Below are 15,058 nucleotides of genomic sequence, written 5' to 3'. Positions count from 1 at the left end.
ATAAAGCATAGATACAATGACCTGTTCCACTCATAACACTTCTCCATTATTTGCCGTAAGCTAAAGATCTGGTCCTGACAACCTCTAAGAGGCCTAAACCCACACTGAATTTTCATCCAATTGGTCCTCAATTAATACTCGCACTTTCCTTTCAACAATACCTGAGAAGATTTTACCCACAACGCTGATTAAAGAGATACCTCTGTAGTTGTTACAATCTTTTCTGTTTCCATGTTTAAAGATTGGTGTGATTACTGCTTTTGTCCAGTCTGATGGAACCTGTCCCGACTCCCAGGCCATCTCAATTATTCTGTGTAGCCATTTAAGACCTGACATTCCACTGTATTTGATGAGTTCCGACTTAATTTCATCCACCCCAGCTGCTTTATTGCACTGCAATCTATTGACCATTTTCTCCACTTCCTCAAATGTGATCCTACTTCCATCATCGTTCCTATCCCATTCTACCTCGAAATCTGAAACATTACTGATCGTATTTTCACCTACATTGGGCAACTCTTCAAAATATTCCCTCCATCTGCCCAAGGCATCCACAGGATTCACCAGCAGTTTTCCTGACCTGTCCAAAATACTTGTCATTTCCTTCTTACCTCCCTTTCGAAGACTGCTAATTACACTCCAGAATGGTTTTGCAGCAGCTTGACCCATAGTCTCCAACCTGTTTCCAAAGTCTTCCCAAGATTTCTTCTTGGATGCTGCAATTGTCTGTTTGGCTTTGTTTCTTTCTTCAACATAACTTTCTCTGTCTACCTGAGTTCTAGTATGTAGCCATTTTTGATAAGCCTTCTTTTTCCTTTTACAGGCTGCCTTGACTGTGTCATTCCACCAAGCTGTTTGCTTCATCCTACTTTTACACACTACTGTTCCAAGACATTCTTTAGCCACTTCTAGTACTGGGTCACTGTACCTTGTCCATTCCTTTTCCAATGACTGTAATTGACTACATTCAACTAACTGGTACCTTTCTGAGATCGCTGCTATGTACTTGTGCCTGATTTTCTTATCCTGAAGTTTCTCCACTCTTATCCTCCTACATATGGACCTGACCTTCTGCACTTTCGGCCTCACAGTCCCAATTTCACTGCAGATTAAATAATGATCAGTGTCATCAAAGAATCCCCTGAATACACGTGTGTCCCTCACAGCCTTCCTGAATTCCTGATCTGTTATTATATAGTCAATGACAGATCTGGTTCCCCTGCCTTCCGTCATTGACTATATAATAACAGATCAGGAATTAAGGAAGGCTGTGAGGGACACACGTGTATTCAGGGGATTCTTTGATGACACTGATCATTATTTAATCTGCAGTGAAATTGGGATTGTGAGGCCGAAAGTGCAGAAGGTCAGGTCCATATGTAGGAGGAAATAGGTGGGGAAATACCAGCAATGCAAATTTCTTCCATCACCTGGATTCGAATCAGCTTACCTTTGAAGAGAGTACCACCACACAGTCATGTTTATGTGTGCCATGGTGGAAGTTAGGGAGAGAGAAATGATTGGTAGTATTTATTGTAGTAATTCCTTGGGTTTTTAACATAAGTGATTTTGATGTAGCAGAGGCTACACCAAGAGGTGAAGTTATCGAGGCAGATGGAGATATGCTGTTGAGTAAGATTTACAGTAACAAAAGAAACATGGTGTGCCAGGCAGGGAGCTATACAGTAAACATAATTCATTGGGACACCTGGCACTTGCCAGTTTCCTCCCAGAGATTCGAATGTGCGACTAGTGCGGAATATTTCGCCAATGGAGGAGTCATCATACCACTTTTCAATTATAGGCCACATGTCCTGTGGACAGACACCAGTGGTTCCCATTACCTTCTGCATTCTCATGCCTTTGAGCACTGCTGCCTCTTCAGGGTTTTAGGAGCAGGGGAAAAAAGTGCCTTGAAGCTCTATCCGCCCATCCATCATTACTAATGATTTTTGTTCTAAATGTAAGCAGTAGCGAGGTTCGAACCTGGGTCCCATGACGTTTTGATTAGTATACAAAGACACTACCCTTAAATCATAGGTGAGCCGTGGAATATAAACTTGCATAAAGTATGACATCACACAACTTGACTAGAGCTAGTAGGAAATAAGAGGTATTTTTTATTTTGTTTAAAGATGGTTGAAAGTAATGGAGTCATGAGCTGCCTCTCATCAGCATTTTAAGAAAGATGTCGTTTATAGTCTTGTGTTGTAAATGCTATATTTAATTTGCTTTGTGGCGTTATGGACAGGTGTTTTAAACTGGGAGCAAGAGATGTGGTGGTCGTATTTGTGTGACAGTGTAATACCGAATTGTCGAGCAGTCATTAGGTACAGTGAGGATATCTTGAAGACATGAGGCACTGTTTGGCTTTTTGAGGTTGTTTGGCAACGTGTGGTTGTTATGGACGAGAGTAGAATGAATCCCTTTCAATACATTGTTGAGTTTATGGAAAATGTGGCAGTGTTTTTGTTCATGTGTGTCACCAATCCCAGGGTTTTTGGTCTGTAGAATGAGGTGCTGGTATCAGGATGTCTCACAAGCACCCATTAGCAATACCATCTGATTGTATGTTGTAGCAATTATCTGTGCTTTGTAGAGTGTAGAGTGACTGGTACTGTGTTATGTGAATGTAACAATTTTCGTTAAGGTATACTTGTAGCATTGAGATAACATGTAAGTGATGCAGATCTCGTTGGAGTTGATGGAACAGACGTATGGATGGTATGCTATGCTGCTGCTTCGTCTTGATGTTTTATGTGGCGAAACAAGGTTAGGTATAAGTTTTAAGCTGATGTTTTGAGGTGGCTGAAGAAAAAGTAGGATTGGTTTTTGGAATAGGTGACTTGGATGTTAAAATGGAAGGTAATGGGGCTGTTATCGTCATCTGTTGGACGATATGTGGACGTTGAAAGACATTCAATGTTGTGGAAAACAGTGGTTCCAAACTGGATGTCTTTCATGTTAGGGATGCGACACAAGAAACTGTTGGGATGATGATGATGAGTTCGACTGATGGTGTGGAAAACTGTGGGTCTGAACTCAATATCTTAGATGGTGAGGGTGCAGTGCATGGAGTTGTTGGGATGCGGAATGTAAGTTTAGTGTAGTGAATAATGCGTTTACTTTATATTTATTAGATCATTCGAGTTGAGGCTGTGTAGATGATGCAGTTGTGCAAGGATTGTACATTTGGGCACAGTTAACATGGGTGGTTTTACGAACTTCCAGTATGATGCAGTAGTTTGGGTCAGCAACTTCTGGTAATCAGTGAACGAAAAACCGTGCCAAGTTTTTGTTCATTCCATGAGTTATCTGTATGCGCTGTAAATATTCATTGCACGTTATTGACATCTTCGGAAATGCCATTTTCGACTATGTTATGGTGATTTGAAAATGGGTCTCGGTCCGAAACAAGTCATCGAATGAATAAAAAATAAAAATTTGCAACTTGGACTGGTTTTCTGTCCTACTGATGTGTGGTCTTGTTTGTAATTGGGATAGGTCAGGTGGTTCTGCGATACTGGGTCAGATAGTCCTCACACTGGAAGTATTTGTGACATCTGTAGGCTTGGATTTGCGATTTAGGTGATTTTACACAATGGCAGCGACAACAGATGAGGGCTCAGTTCTTGATACGTTGGTCTGTTGTGGGCAAGCATCTAGTTCTGCTGGACAGTGATGCGTAAAGAAGCCGGCAGAGAAGCAACTCTGTCAGACAGGGGCGTTGTAGCAGCCTGCTGGATGGTGCAAACCATTTCTAATATCGCCACGTGCTCAGAAGAGATTCGCACCAGTTTCTTCTTTCCCTCTCTCCCCCCCCCCCCCCCCCCATCTCGACCGAACTGCCACGACCTCTCCGATCTGTCTGGATTATCACGACCACTTTCGCCTGAAGATAAAATGGCTCTGAGCACGATGGGGCTTAACATCTGAGGTCATCAGACCCCTAGAAGTTAGAACTACTTTAACCTAACTAACCTAATGACATCGCACACATCCATGCTCCAGGCAGGATTCGAACCTGCGACCGTAGCGGTCACGCGGTTCCAGACTGAAGCGCCTAGAACCGTACGGCCACACCGACCGGCCCCTGAAGATATCTTCAATGTCGGGCTTAAAGTTAGCTTCCAGACAAAAGGCTAGTGGTCCACAACTCTAAGGTCTTGTCGCTGCTCATTCTTTAATATCTTGTCGCCACTCGTGAGGAATTGAAACATCAACTACAGCTCACACGTTTGTTCTCGGTGTCCATAACAGTTTCAGTCATGATTATAGACATGCTGCAGAGTGCAGCTCAGTCTAGCAACAGATGGGGTAAGAGTCTGCTTGTTTAGTAACTTGCTAACAATGCATATTTCCTTTTATGTGCCAGTATTATTCTTATGAGTGTCTGCAGTAAATTATCGGCAACAGCCGAAATTTTGGAAAGGCCTTTCTTCTCAGTATTACAGTTCCTGGTTCTACTATACGGATATTCTTATGATAACTTACTTCCTTATCTGTTGTAACCCTTTTCGACCACCTTAGTTTCTTAATTAGTCGGCTTACTGCCAATGAAAACCCTGCAAGTTCGATTGCCTGAAGCGGTCAAGAGTGACAACGGCAGGCATAAATAATTTTTCCGCTGAGAGAGCACAAGCCCACTGTCCCCCCTTCCTCTCATTTAAATGGAGTTACCCCCTACCGAACAAGTAGTTATCAGGCAGGTACAAAGAGAGAATTAAACGATTACAACTCGTTTCATGCCTGGTGCACGATAGATAGATGGTCGAGTGAGAGATAAAGTCCAGCAACGAGAATAAAATAATAAATTTAAAAAATATAGTAATTCGAACGAATAGAGTTGTTTAGCAGACAGGTGCGATAGCTGTGTTTCCTCAGTCCTACTACAGTTCATAGTATTAATACTACTAAGGATAATATTAACAGTGTATCTGATACAATTAACTGTTCAGTTACAAATCGAAATATTGTTCGTCAAAGAAAATTAGTAAATACGAACAGTATCGTGCTAGGATCACACATGAGAAATTTAGATCACTACACCAGTTACAGTATTGACAGAAAATTAGCTTGTCTGTAGCCGTTATGTTGCAGACACCATTCGCCATTTTTAAAAAGCCTTAGACTAGGTCTGAAAAAAACTACATGTACAGAATTTTAGAGTGTTTATAGAAGATAAGAAGGAACACTTTTTTATATGAGGCACGTGTCGCACACGTATGAAGGTCTTATCTGCACTGGCGTTCAGAGACGGTGTTCAAAGTGCTGTGGGATGGGCCCTGTTTCAGAGGTGCTGCGTGCCTCCTACGGGAGGGAGACGAGTTGTTCAGTGTACCAGACAGACTGGCAGACACCCCAGGCGACGTGGCTGCCTCTTAGGCTGAGGCTGCAAACATTATTTGTGAGACGCACCACTTGTTTCGAGTGTGTTGCACAATCGTTAGCACACAGCTGGCACTTGAGTAACGTCTCCAAAACATCACACAGCCTCTGTACATCGCTGGCGTCGAAACCTTCACGGGCCACCAGCAGGTGGGGGTACACCTTTGACCTTTGTGTCACATAAACAATGTTATTTTTAATCTTCTCTAAACACTCCAAAATTTTTTTTAGTCCTTCCATAATGAAGAAGTCAATAATACATGGAAATGAAGTAGTTAGCTTGTCATAGATCCAGACGGAGAGTTGCCGAGGAATCGAAAAACTGACCTTGGAAAGAGCACCAGAGATTATCTTGCGTGGCGTGCAAAATCACGCAAGATCTAAAACTACATATTCAGAAGGATATTTGAATCTCATTCCTCGAACAACTGAACAGTTGTCAGCGCATAACCGTGAAGTGGCCGGGTCCCAGTATTAAACTTACCTACAATCTTGAAATCTTCTTCGTAGAATGAATCGATGTACTCAGCTGCAATGGACCAGTAGACACGATAGAAGGCGTACAGTTCGTCAGCGAGGCCGAACATTTGCGACGCCTCTGGCTGCCGCTCCTTGCACAGCGCACTGAAGTCGTCGTCAAAGGAGGGGTTCCACGGCTGATAGCGCAGCAGGCGTTCACTCAACAGCGGCCGCCTGAAGCACACAAGCTGCCAGGTTAAAAGTTGAAAACCTAGCATGTGTAGTTTATGCAAGAACGTACAAGCATCCAAAAATGTGTGTGAAATCTTACGGGACTTAACTGCTAAGGTCATCAGTCCCCAAGCTTACACACTACTTAACCTACATTATCCTAAGGACACAGACACACACACACACACCCATGCCCGAGGGAGGGCTGGAACCTCCGCCGGGACCAGCCGCGCACCCCATGACTGCAGCGTCTGAGACCGCTCGGCTAATCACGCGCGGCTAAAAGTACCCAGAACGGATTTCCACTCAGCAGTGGATTAGAAACTTCCTGGCAGATGAGTACTGTGTGCCACACTGGGACACAAACCTGGAACTTTTTCATTCTTTAAAGGATGCATAGTAACACAGCAAACAATCGCAAATCCATTGGTCTTTTTAGCATTTTAGCGCATCGAGATTTCATCCTTAGATTTCGGAGCACTTGAGTGAGACACCGATTATAACTATTTCTTGCAGGTCATCCACTCCTCTTTTCTTTAAAGAAGAATTTCGTATGCATTGCAAGAGAGTGAACATGTGATATTTATGTTAAGGATATGAATGACTTGTTCAAATTTGTTATAGATGATTTTAGACGCTGATATGTAGACATGTCTGTCATCAGCTGAAGCAAAATCGTCCTCATTACCACTTGAAAATGGCTCAAATGGCCGAAACTGCAATCGTAAAACAATTTCTAAAGTCAATGGCGAATATGACGTCCTTAAAAAAATAGACATCGAGCTGGGCAGGCAGGGACCGAGAGCCGCCGTCGCAGCCTTACTTCCGCCAGTAGCTCAGCCGCTGCCTTCCAGCCGTCACAGAAGCTCCCCTGCACGGCTGGCGGGACCAGCGCTGCCGGAAGGATGGGCACTGCAGTGACCAGAGGCCTCGGGAGTTGCTTCCTGGGCGAATTCTCACTCTGCAGTGGAGAGTGCAGTCACTTGAAACGTCGGGGATGCGACCTGCCAGGGAGTTTCCTATCTGCTTTAGGTGACTTGACATCTGTGATAATTTTCCGTAAAGACTGTATGACAGCTGAAAGCAGAACTCCCACAGGAAGAAGAGCTCTATGGACAAACGTGAATGTACCGTCAAGCAGGTCCACTTACTCAGTCCCTATCAGCTAATCCAACGGCTAAGGACAGCGCGATGCGATGACTCAAACTATTTCAAATCCGTCTTTGCAAATACCAAACATGTGTTTTTATTTCCCAATAGGTGTTTCGTTTCACTCATTATACCCTTATCAGTTGTGGCATTTTTATAATGTTTAGGCTGACATCCGGCAATGTGCATCCCACCATCTCACACTGCTATGCTTGACGTGCAGAAGTACATGTCTCCTGACGTAAAACTTGACAAAATGACGCTTCACTATTGCATAAAAATGTTTGTTTACTTGGCTCTGAAGCATTCGCTCGGTCTCGCTTCGTGATTGGTTGGTGCGGGTCTCTCGTTTGGCGGTGAAAATTATCATACAGTAATTGTTGGCCGTAAGACTTTGTCCTAAGGTCAGTGTTCCGTACATCGATTCGATGCATATGTGTCAGGTACATGTTGTGATGAGAATGGAGCCCTCAGAATCGGGTATGAGACAATTTTTTCCTATTTAATCTAGCCCATTAACGATGGAAAGTTTCCATACTGCCAGATACAATGCAGAACAATCAGTGCTCCCTGTACTCCTTGTAGTATGGTCCTTGGTTATCACTGTTACTTGACGACGACGTTTTCAATTAAAGCATGAAGCTGCATCATAATGAGTTCCGTGTGATGTCTGGGTCTCCAGTTGGACCGGAAAGCTGTCTCGGAGCAAAAGAACATCCTCTGAGAAAGTACTTACGAGCAAAACATTCGAAGCCATAATCTGTGACGAGAGGGTTCCTTTGTCTCACTACCTCTGCTCCCTGCAGATTTCTCGGTGTGTGTGGTGTGCCGTGTCCGGCACAGAGAGCACGCGCAGTGTCACGTGTCATTCAGCTCGCTCGAACGGGCGACACGTCTGGAACCGGCATCAGTGTGTTCAGGCAGAGTTGCACTACGTTTCATTTTGTTTATTTTATGTGCGACAACAAATTATTAAGACAACTACGTACAGTTTACGAAAATGTATTTACTTGGGATGTTACCGAATTTACAACATGCGGAAAACTTTTCAGTTGTAGAAGTTAGGCGAACATTATGCGAACATTACATGACTTTTTATCTACTCCAAGCCGGAACTCTGTCATCCGAGTTCTCCAACACGAGATAATTTTGGTCAAATACGGCGCACAGTGTTCTGGTCGCTTATCAAGTACGGAAGCGGTCGCCCGCTCTGTTCGTTACGACAAACAGATCGCTAGGTTTGTAAGAAACCAGTTATTAATTTTTGTGATCCGCCTACTTATTTATAACGTACCGAACTATAAGACTTATGCTGTCAAAAGACATCATGGTGAACATCTGCAAGTGTCAGTGACACCGTTGTTTGGTGTAGGCCTACACCGAAGGTTTCTCGTACGTAAGTCTGAAAACTTAGGTGTACTAAAAGGCAGCAAGAATGTTTTAATTTTAACTTCTTTTGAAAGGTCGTCCCCTCTTCTTTGGTGATTTTTTGGAGAGAAGTTCATCAGGCAAGTAATGTTCTTATTGTGAAACCCATATAAACTTCTACAGTGTCTCTGTTCAGCATTTTGTTGGGCTACATATATCTTTCATTGCCTTCGAAGCAGCATGAATTCTGCCATTACTGTCAGAAAGTATGTAAAACTTAACCTGAACAGAACTTACTCAGCTCAAAGAATGCTAAAGAGCTCGTTTCAATGTTTTCCGATTGTGAGAAGCTCCTCTGGTTTATTTCATACGTAATCGGAGAACATTCTTTGTCTTAAGCAACATCCCTCACCTTTTTACTCACGTTGAGCACGTTCTCGGGTGGAGTATATTCTCTGACTCGTTTTACTCATGTTAACCTCAAAATGTCCTCCCAAAATGTCCAGTATGAAGTATATCATCCGTCACGCCCCACTATACTTCGCCAGCGCCTCAGCTCTCACCTGGACTCTCCCAGTGGTTCTTCGCCGATCATCTCCCACCCTTCGTCGTCGTCCTCATTGCTTCACCACTCAGAGAGCCGTAGTCTGGCCGCTCCTTCGCCACTGCCTCCGTCAAACGCTCCACCACCGTCGCCGCCACCTGCGCCACCGTCGACTCCAGCAGCGTCGCTGGCTCTGTCGCCGACACCGTCGCCAGCCCCAAACCGCGGCCCGCCCCATCGCCCCCACCACTGCCGGAGCCGGAAGTTCCAACCACATCCACCAAGGAATCGTTGGCGCTAGGATTTCACCCGGAGCAAGTCCCGCCCACTCACCCCCGGTTTTCCCGGTCTTTGTTCGGCGCCTGGGCGTCTTTTTCAGTTGACCCACGTGGTCTACCGCGTTCGGCTGCACTTGGAGTGAATGTTAAATTAATATCTTGCCAGGTCTGAAATTTTGCCAGATAGTTAAAAGACACGTTACAAAAAAGTGCATAATTGGCCTCAGCTGCGCCAGGTACTTCCACAGCAAACATAAGAGAAAACAATTTAGCTCTGAATTCTTTAAATACGAGAACTCAGTATTCAATGAAAGCCTATGAAGAAACATAGTTTTATGTGAGAAAAAGCACCCAAAGCTACAACAGGAAAACCTACCCTCAAAGAGTAATTTGCTTGGAGAAAGAGGAACCACAGTATACTTGACACTTAAGTTTCAGAGCTCAGAAAGTATATGTGAAACAAGCACCAATGTTCACTATACTTCCAGAGGGCATCAAAATTACTTTGTTCTTGCTAATCGATCCAAGCTGTTTTTGCGTGTTATTCACTGAATAGTTCTGCTGAAAAGTTTTAGGAGTGGAAGAAGAACTAGCACAGCATGAAGGAAGTTTTACAGCCGTGAAACACTGCAGCATTTATTTCCTCTATAACAGGTCTGTGACAAACATATACATCATCATTATTATTGTTTTTAAAAAATGGTTTGAATGACATTTACGAAATCAATAAACCTTTTGGCTAAAAACAGACAGGACAAAGAATAACGACAGATTATTTTCCTGAGACGTTCGAAACAGCATATAGCACACTAATCATACAGAAACAGCCACAATTCTTTATAACCTCGTTTATAATGCGCAGGTATGGCATTGGAAGAATTTACAATTCAAAATTCATCCATTACCCATGGAAATACTAACGAAATATGTCATATAAGCAAATATCTTACTGCTTTCATTAGGCTTTTCTACTTTATGGCATTCTTATATTCTTTAATTTTCGTGAGCTACTATGAGAGCCTACGTAAACAAAACGACTTTGACTTATTTCTATATAACGTTGATTTTAGACAACAGAGTTATTCGATTGCATCCGTGGCTTTACTACCGGCAAGACAGACTCAAGACCATTGTTTTCGCATCGTATGTTTGCCCTGCTGTTTCCCTCAGATAAACCTATTATAATAAGTGAATTAGTTAATGAAAATTTGTCCTTATTGCCCTTAAATAACATCACGTTATTTTTTGTTTTCTATTGCTGGCGATGCTTTCAATTCTCTATAAATGTTTTTATTTCTTTAATAATGCACATTCGTATTATATTACTATCCAGGAAAACTTAAATTTGTTATCATTACTGAATTTCATCACAGTGTAACATGTGTTGGACTGTAACGATAACAACTTTGAAGTAGCTTCCAGTTTGTGGAACTGGCGGCTGTTTAGGGGAGGGCCTTACACTGTGGAGAGGCATGGAGGTGGGTGAATGGGCGGGACTTGTTCCGGGTGAAATCCTAGCGCCAAGGGCACGTCATCCACCACCACTGTAGCTTCGTCACCGCCGTCATAAACTCCTGTCAATGTTCTTATCTACACACAACTGGTGCCACCTATTACACCACAACCCTCATGCATGCAGTCATAAGACCAAACAAATGAAATAGAATAGATAAAACCTCACGATTCCAAATGAAACCCAGCCAAAAATGATTTCACTAAATTTACGGACATGAAACCAATAATTCCTCTCAACTATCGTCCTTTGTATCTACATCTACATACATAATCCGCAAGCCACCGTGCGGTGCGTGGCGGAGGGTACCCTGTTCCACAACTAGTCGTTTCCTTTCCTGTTCCACTTGCTGACAGAGCGAGGGACAGACGCCTGTCCATATGCCTCCTTAGGAGCCGTAATTCCTCGTATCTTGTCTTCGTGGTCGCTACCAGGAATGTATGCTGGCGTCATTAGGATCGTTCTGCAGCCAGGTTCTCTACACTTGTTTTCTTCGAAATGAGTTCTTCCCTGCTGAGCTCCAGAAGCATATACGTAACACTTGCATGCTGATCGAACCCCCTGAATTGTTTCGATGCCTTCTTTCAATCCGACCTGGTGCAGATCCCAAACGCTCGAGCAATGCTGAACAAGAAGTCGCTCTGGCGTCCTATACGGGGTCTCCCTCACACAGGAACCACACTTTCACAAAACTCTCACAATAAACCGAAGCCGACCGTTGGCCTACCCTATCAGAATCCTCACACGTTTATTCCATTTCATCTCGCTTCGCAACATTACGCCCAGATATTTCAACGAAATGACTGTGGTAAGCAGGACACTTGGACTGCCGTATCCGGATATTACGGGTTCGTTTTTGCTACTCATCCGCTTTCTTCTACAGCCACCTGCCATTCATTACACCAACTAGAAATTTTGTCGACGTCATCTTGTGTCATCCTGCAGTCACTCAACTTATTCCATGTGCTCGTTCTTCCGTTAGCACCCCGCAATGGGACACCATGTCAAATGTTTTGGAGAAATCTAGAAATATGGAATCTGCCTGTTCTCCTTCATCCGTAGCTCTCAGTGCATCATGCGAGAAAAGGAAAAGGTGAGTTTCCCAGAAGCGATGCTTACCAAAACCGTGTTGATTTGTGCTCATAAGCTCCTTAGTCTGAAGAAAGTTGGTTATGTCCGAACTGAGAATATGTTCAAGGATTCTGCAGCAAACAGGTGTTAGGGATATTGGTCTGTAATTTTGTGGGTCCGTTCTTTCACCTTTCTTATACACCAGAGTCACTTGCACCTTTTTCCATTCGCTTGGTTCTTAGCGCTGATCGCAAGATTCGCGGTAAATGCAAGTAAGGGGCCAATGCCGTACACTACTCTTTGTAAAACCAAACTGGCATTCCACCTAGGCATTGCCACTTATTTATTTTCAGCTGTTTCAGCTGTTTCTCTACGCCAGCGGTACTCATTACTATGATTTCCACACGGGACTCTGTGCGATGGTCAAAGGACGGCACGTTACTACCATTCTCCTGCGTGAACGATTTCTTAAACGAGGAATTTTTAACTTCGGCCTTCCTTTTGGAATATTCTAGAGCCAAAGCAGACTGGTCAACGTGTGACTGAATGGAAGCGTTAGATCCGCTTAACGATTTTGCAGAGGAGCAAAACTTTTTCCGCTTCTCCGGTGGTAGCAGTTGTATGCTTCGCGCACAGATCTTTTCACAGACGCACGAATCTCTACAAATCTTGCTGTCCTCATTAGCGCGTTCTCTTTTGAACCGAGAATGTAACAGCCTTTCGTTCCTCAGCATTTTCCGAATTTTGTTATTAAAGCACGATGAGTCATTTCCGCCCTTGATCCAATAGTAGGCGCATACTTTTCCGGATCACGATTTACAATCTCTTTAAACTTTAGCCATAATTCCTCTATGACCATAATTCTGGAATTAAATGATTGTATTTTATTGTCTAAGTGAGACGCTGACAACTGCATATCAACTCTCCTAGCGTTCTTGACTGATTTACTGATTTTCGTAACCACAGTTGCTATGATGACATCACGTTCACTAATCCCCATCTCTATGCTGACGCCATCGATAAGGTCCTGCCTGTTTGTGCTGGCTGCCGAACTAGCTGCTCAACAGTTTTCGGAAAACGTGTTCAAAAGTCCTTCACAAGACTGTCTGTCTGCACGACCTGCAGTGAATCCATAGACGTCCCAGTCTATACTCGGTAGGTTAAGGTCACCGCCAGCTAGTGTCGCGTGATCCGGATATTTATGCAATGCTGACTGTTTACCTTCTTTGAATGGCTCCACATCTGTCCCAGCGGAGTTGGGTGCGTGGTAAAAACATCCAACAACTGATATGGTTTCACCTGGTCCTGTTATGTGCGACCACGTAACTTCACTATTACACTCAAATTCAACCTCAGTAAAGAGAAAATTTTTTGTCAACTGCAATAAACACTTCCCCTCCTACGGCGTCGAATATGTCTTTCCGATAAACATTCCAAGACTCGCTAAATATCTCAGAGTTTTTTTACTTAGGGTCTTAGCCAGCTCTCAAGTCAAGAATAATTTGAGGCTGAGAGCGTTCATGGAGGAGAGTAAATTTGGGAACTAGGTTACAAATACTTCGACAGTTGACTGATAAAAGTTTCAGAGTCGAACTGACTTTACTCTGAAAGCTATCTGATTTCCCTAAATGTGTACCAATTGGCTAGTGTTCATGAGAGTACCTCAAACTACTGGCTAGCCTGAAACCCCCCATGTGCACTCCACAAGTTCTCGGCTATCCGATTAGCTGCTTCCTTTGTGTAGTGCACCCCTGTCTTGAAATCACTGTTCCCTTCATTCCCACTGCCTGACACAATATTGATAGTTTTATCCCGTCACACTATCTGCATGTGTCCGTACACAGTGAACCGGTAACCCACTCACAGTTCTGATGACAGATGTGGAGTAGCAAACCAAAAATCCCCACACAATAAACATTATGGAGTAACAATACCGTTCCTCAAAAACAGCTCCAGTTGGCTATAAATCATGTTCAATCATCCTGCATAATACTTTATCCTGAGTGTGTATTTTACCACCCTGCCGTGATCTGTGCTACTGCCTGTCTCTGTCCTCATCCTATAGCACATAATTTCGTTCCTTACACTGACCACTCTCTCTCCACAGCTGTTTACCCACATCAATTCTCATGATGAACTTATTTGTGGATGTCGGTTGATCACTTTCGTTTCAGAAGACCTAGTCCATTTCCCAGACACACTCATCCCAAAGTGTCTCCCCTATCGACCTCTTAAGATATAACTGCACAAGTCATTCATCCTATTGATAGTAGTCACGACTGAGTATAATTGTCCATCGTAATCCATGTTCTCCACCTCCATAGCTATCCCACAATAAGCCACCTGAAAGAATCCAACAACACCGCCACAAGACCTGTGGTGCCTGCTGGGAGCTTGCCCATTCCCACATAGGAGGCCACCTGGTCACCCTCCATAGTGCCAACATATCTCCTACAATACTCCATTCCACGGCCCCATATGTCAACCACTCGAGAGACTATTCCGCTTTCCTCCCGCTCGCAACCTCCAGTATTTACGCTCTATGCTACGGACTGATTTAAACACACCAACCACAGAACAAAATATAAGAACGATGGCCATCCGCCTCCTGCCCTCTGCTGACGTCTTCCCATCTTCCCTCATCACTGCTTACATTTTTCCCCCATCTATTGAGATGAACATGACTTGTGGCCTCTTTTCCTCGCCGACTGGATGCCAGTATCTGGACTAGAGTCGCTACTAGACGGTATTACCGTAATTTCTCCCGAAGTGTTTTTGTTTTTGTTTTTTTGTCCCGAATAAGACGAGGACACGCTCACTTTTCGTGTCAGGTTCCACATCATTGTTTCCACAAATTATGAAAACTTCGGAAGTATCTGTAACCATCAATACTTTCTCTAGTAAATGCAGTAACATCGATTATTGTGTCAGTTTTCTCCGCTGGTCTGTTACGTAATACGTGGCACATTTTAAGACACAATACGAATCATAAAATCGAAGGCTACACGGAGTCAAAAACCTTTGTAAATCACGAGTTTCTTTAACCATGTCCTTCAC

General features: G+C 43.6%; 1 protein-coding gene across 1 annotated transcript in view; it reads right to left on the bottom strand.

The window, feature by feature from the left end:
* The window catches only part of LOC126108866 (uncharacterized), a 183,768-nt gene that overhangs the window by 8,017 nt on the left and 160,693 nt on the right, over positions 1-15,058 (bottom strand). Inside the window, exon 9 of the mRNA XM_049914230.1 lies at positions 5,873-6,081. Coding sequence (XP_049770187.1) covers positions 5,873-6,081 — 209 coding nt within the window. The remainder of the gene's footprint in view (positions 1-5,872; positions 6,082-15,058) is intronic.

This window comes from Schistocerca cancellata, chromosome 11 (genome assembly GCF_023864275.1).
Source record: "Schistocerca cancellata isolate TAMUIC-IGC-003103 chromosome 11, iqSchCanc2.1, whole genome shotgun sequence".
NCBI classification, from domain to species: Eukaryota; Metazoa; Arthropoda; class Insecta; order Orthoptera; family Acrididae; genus Schistocerca; species Schistocerca cancellata.
This window is presented reverse-complemented; position numbering and strand designations above follow the sequence as displayed.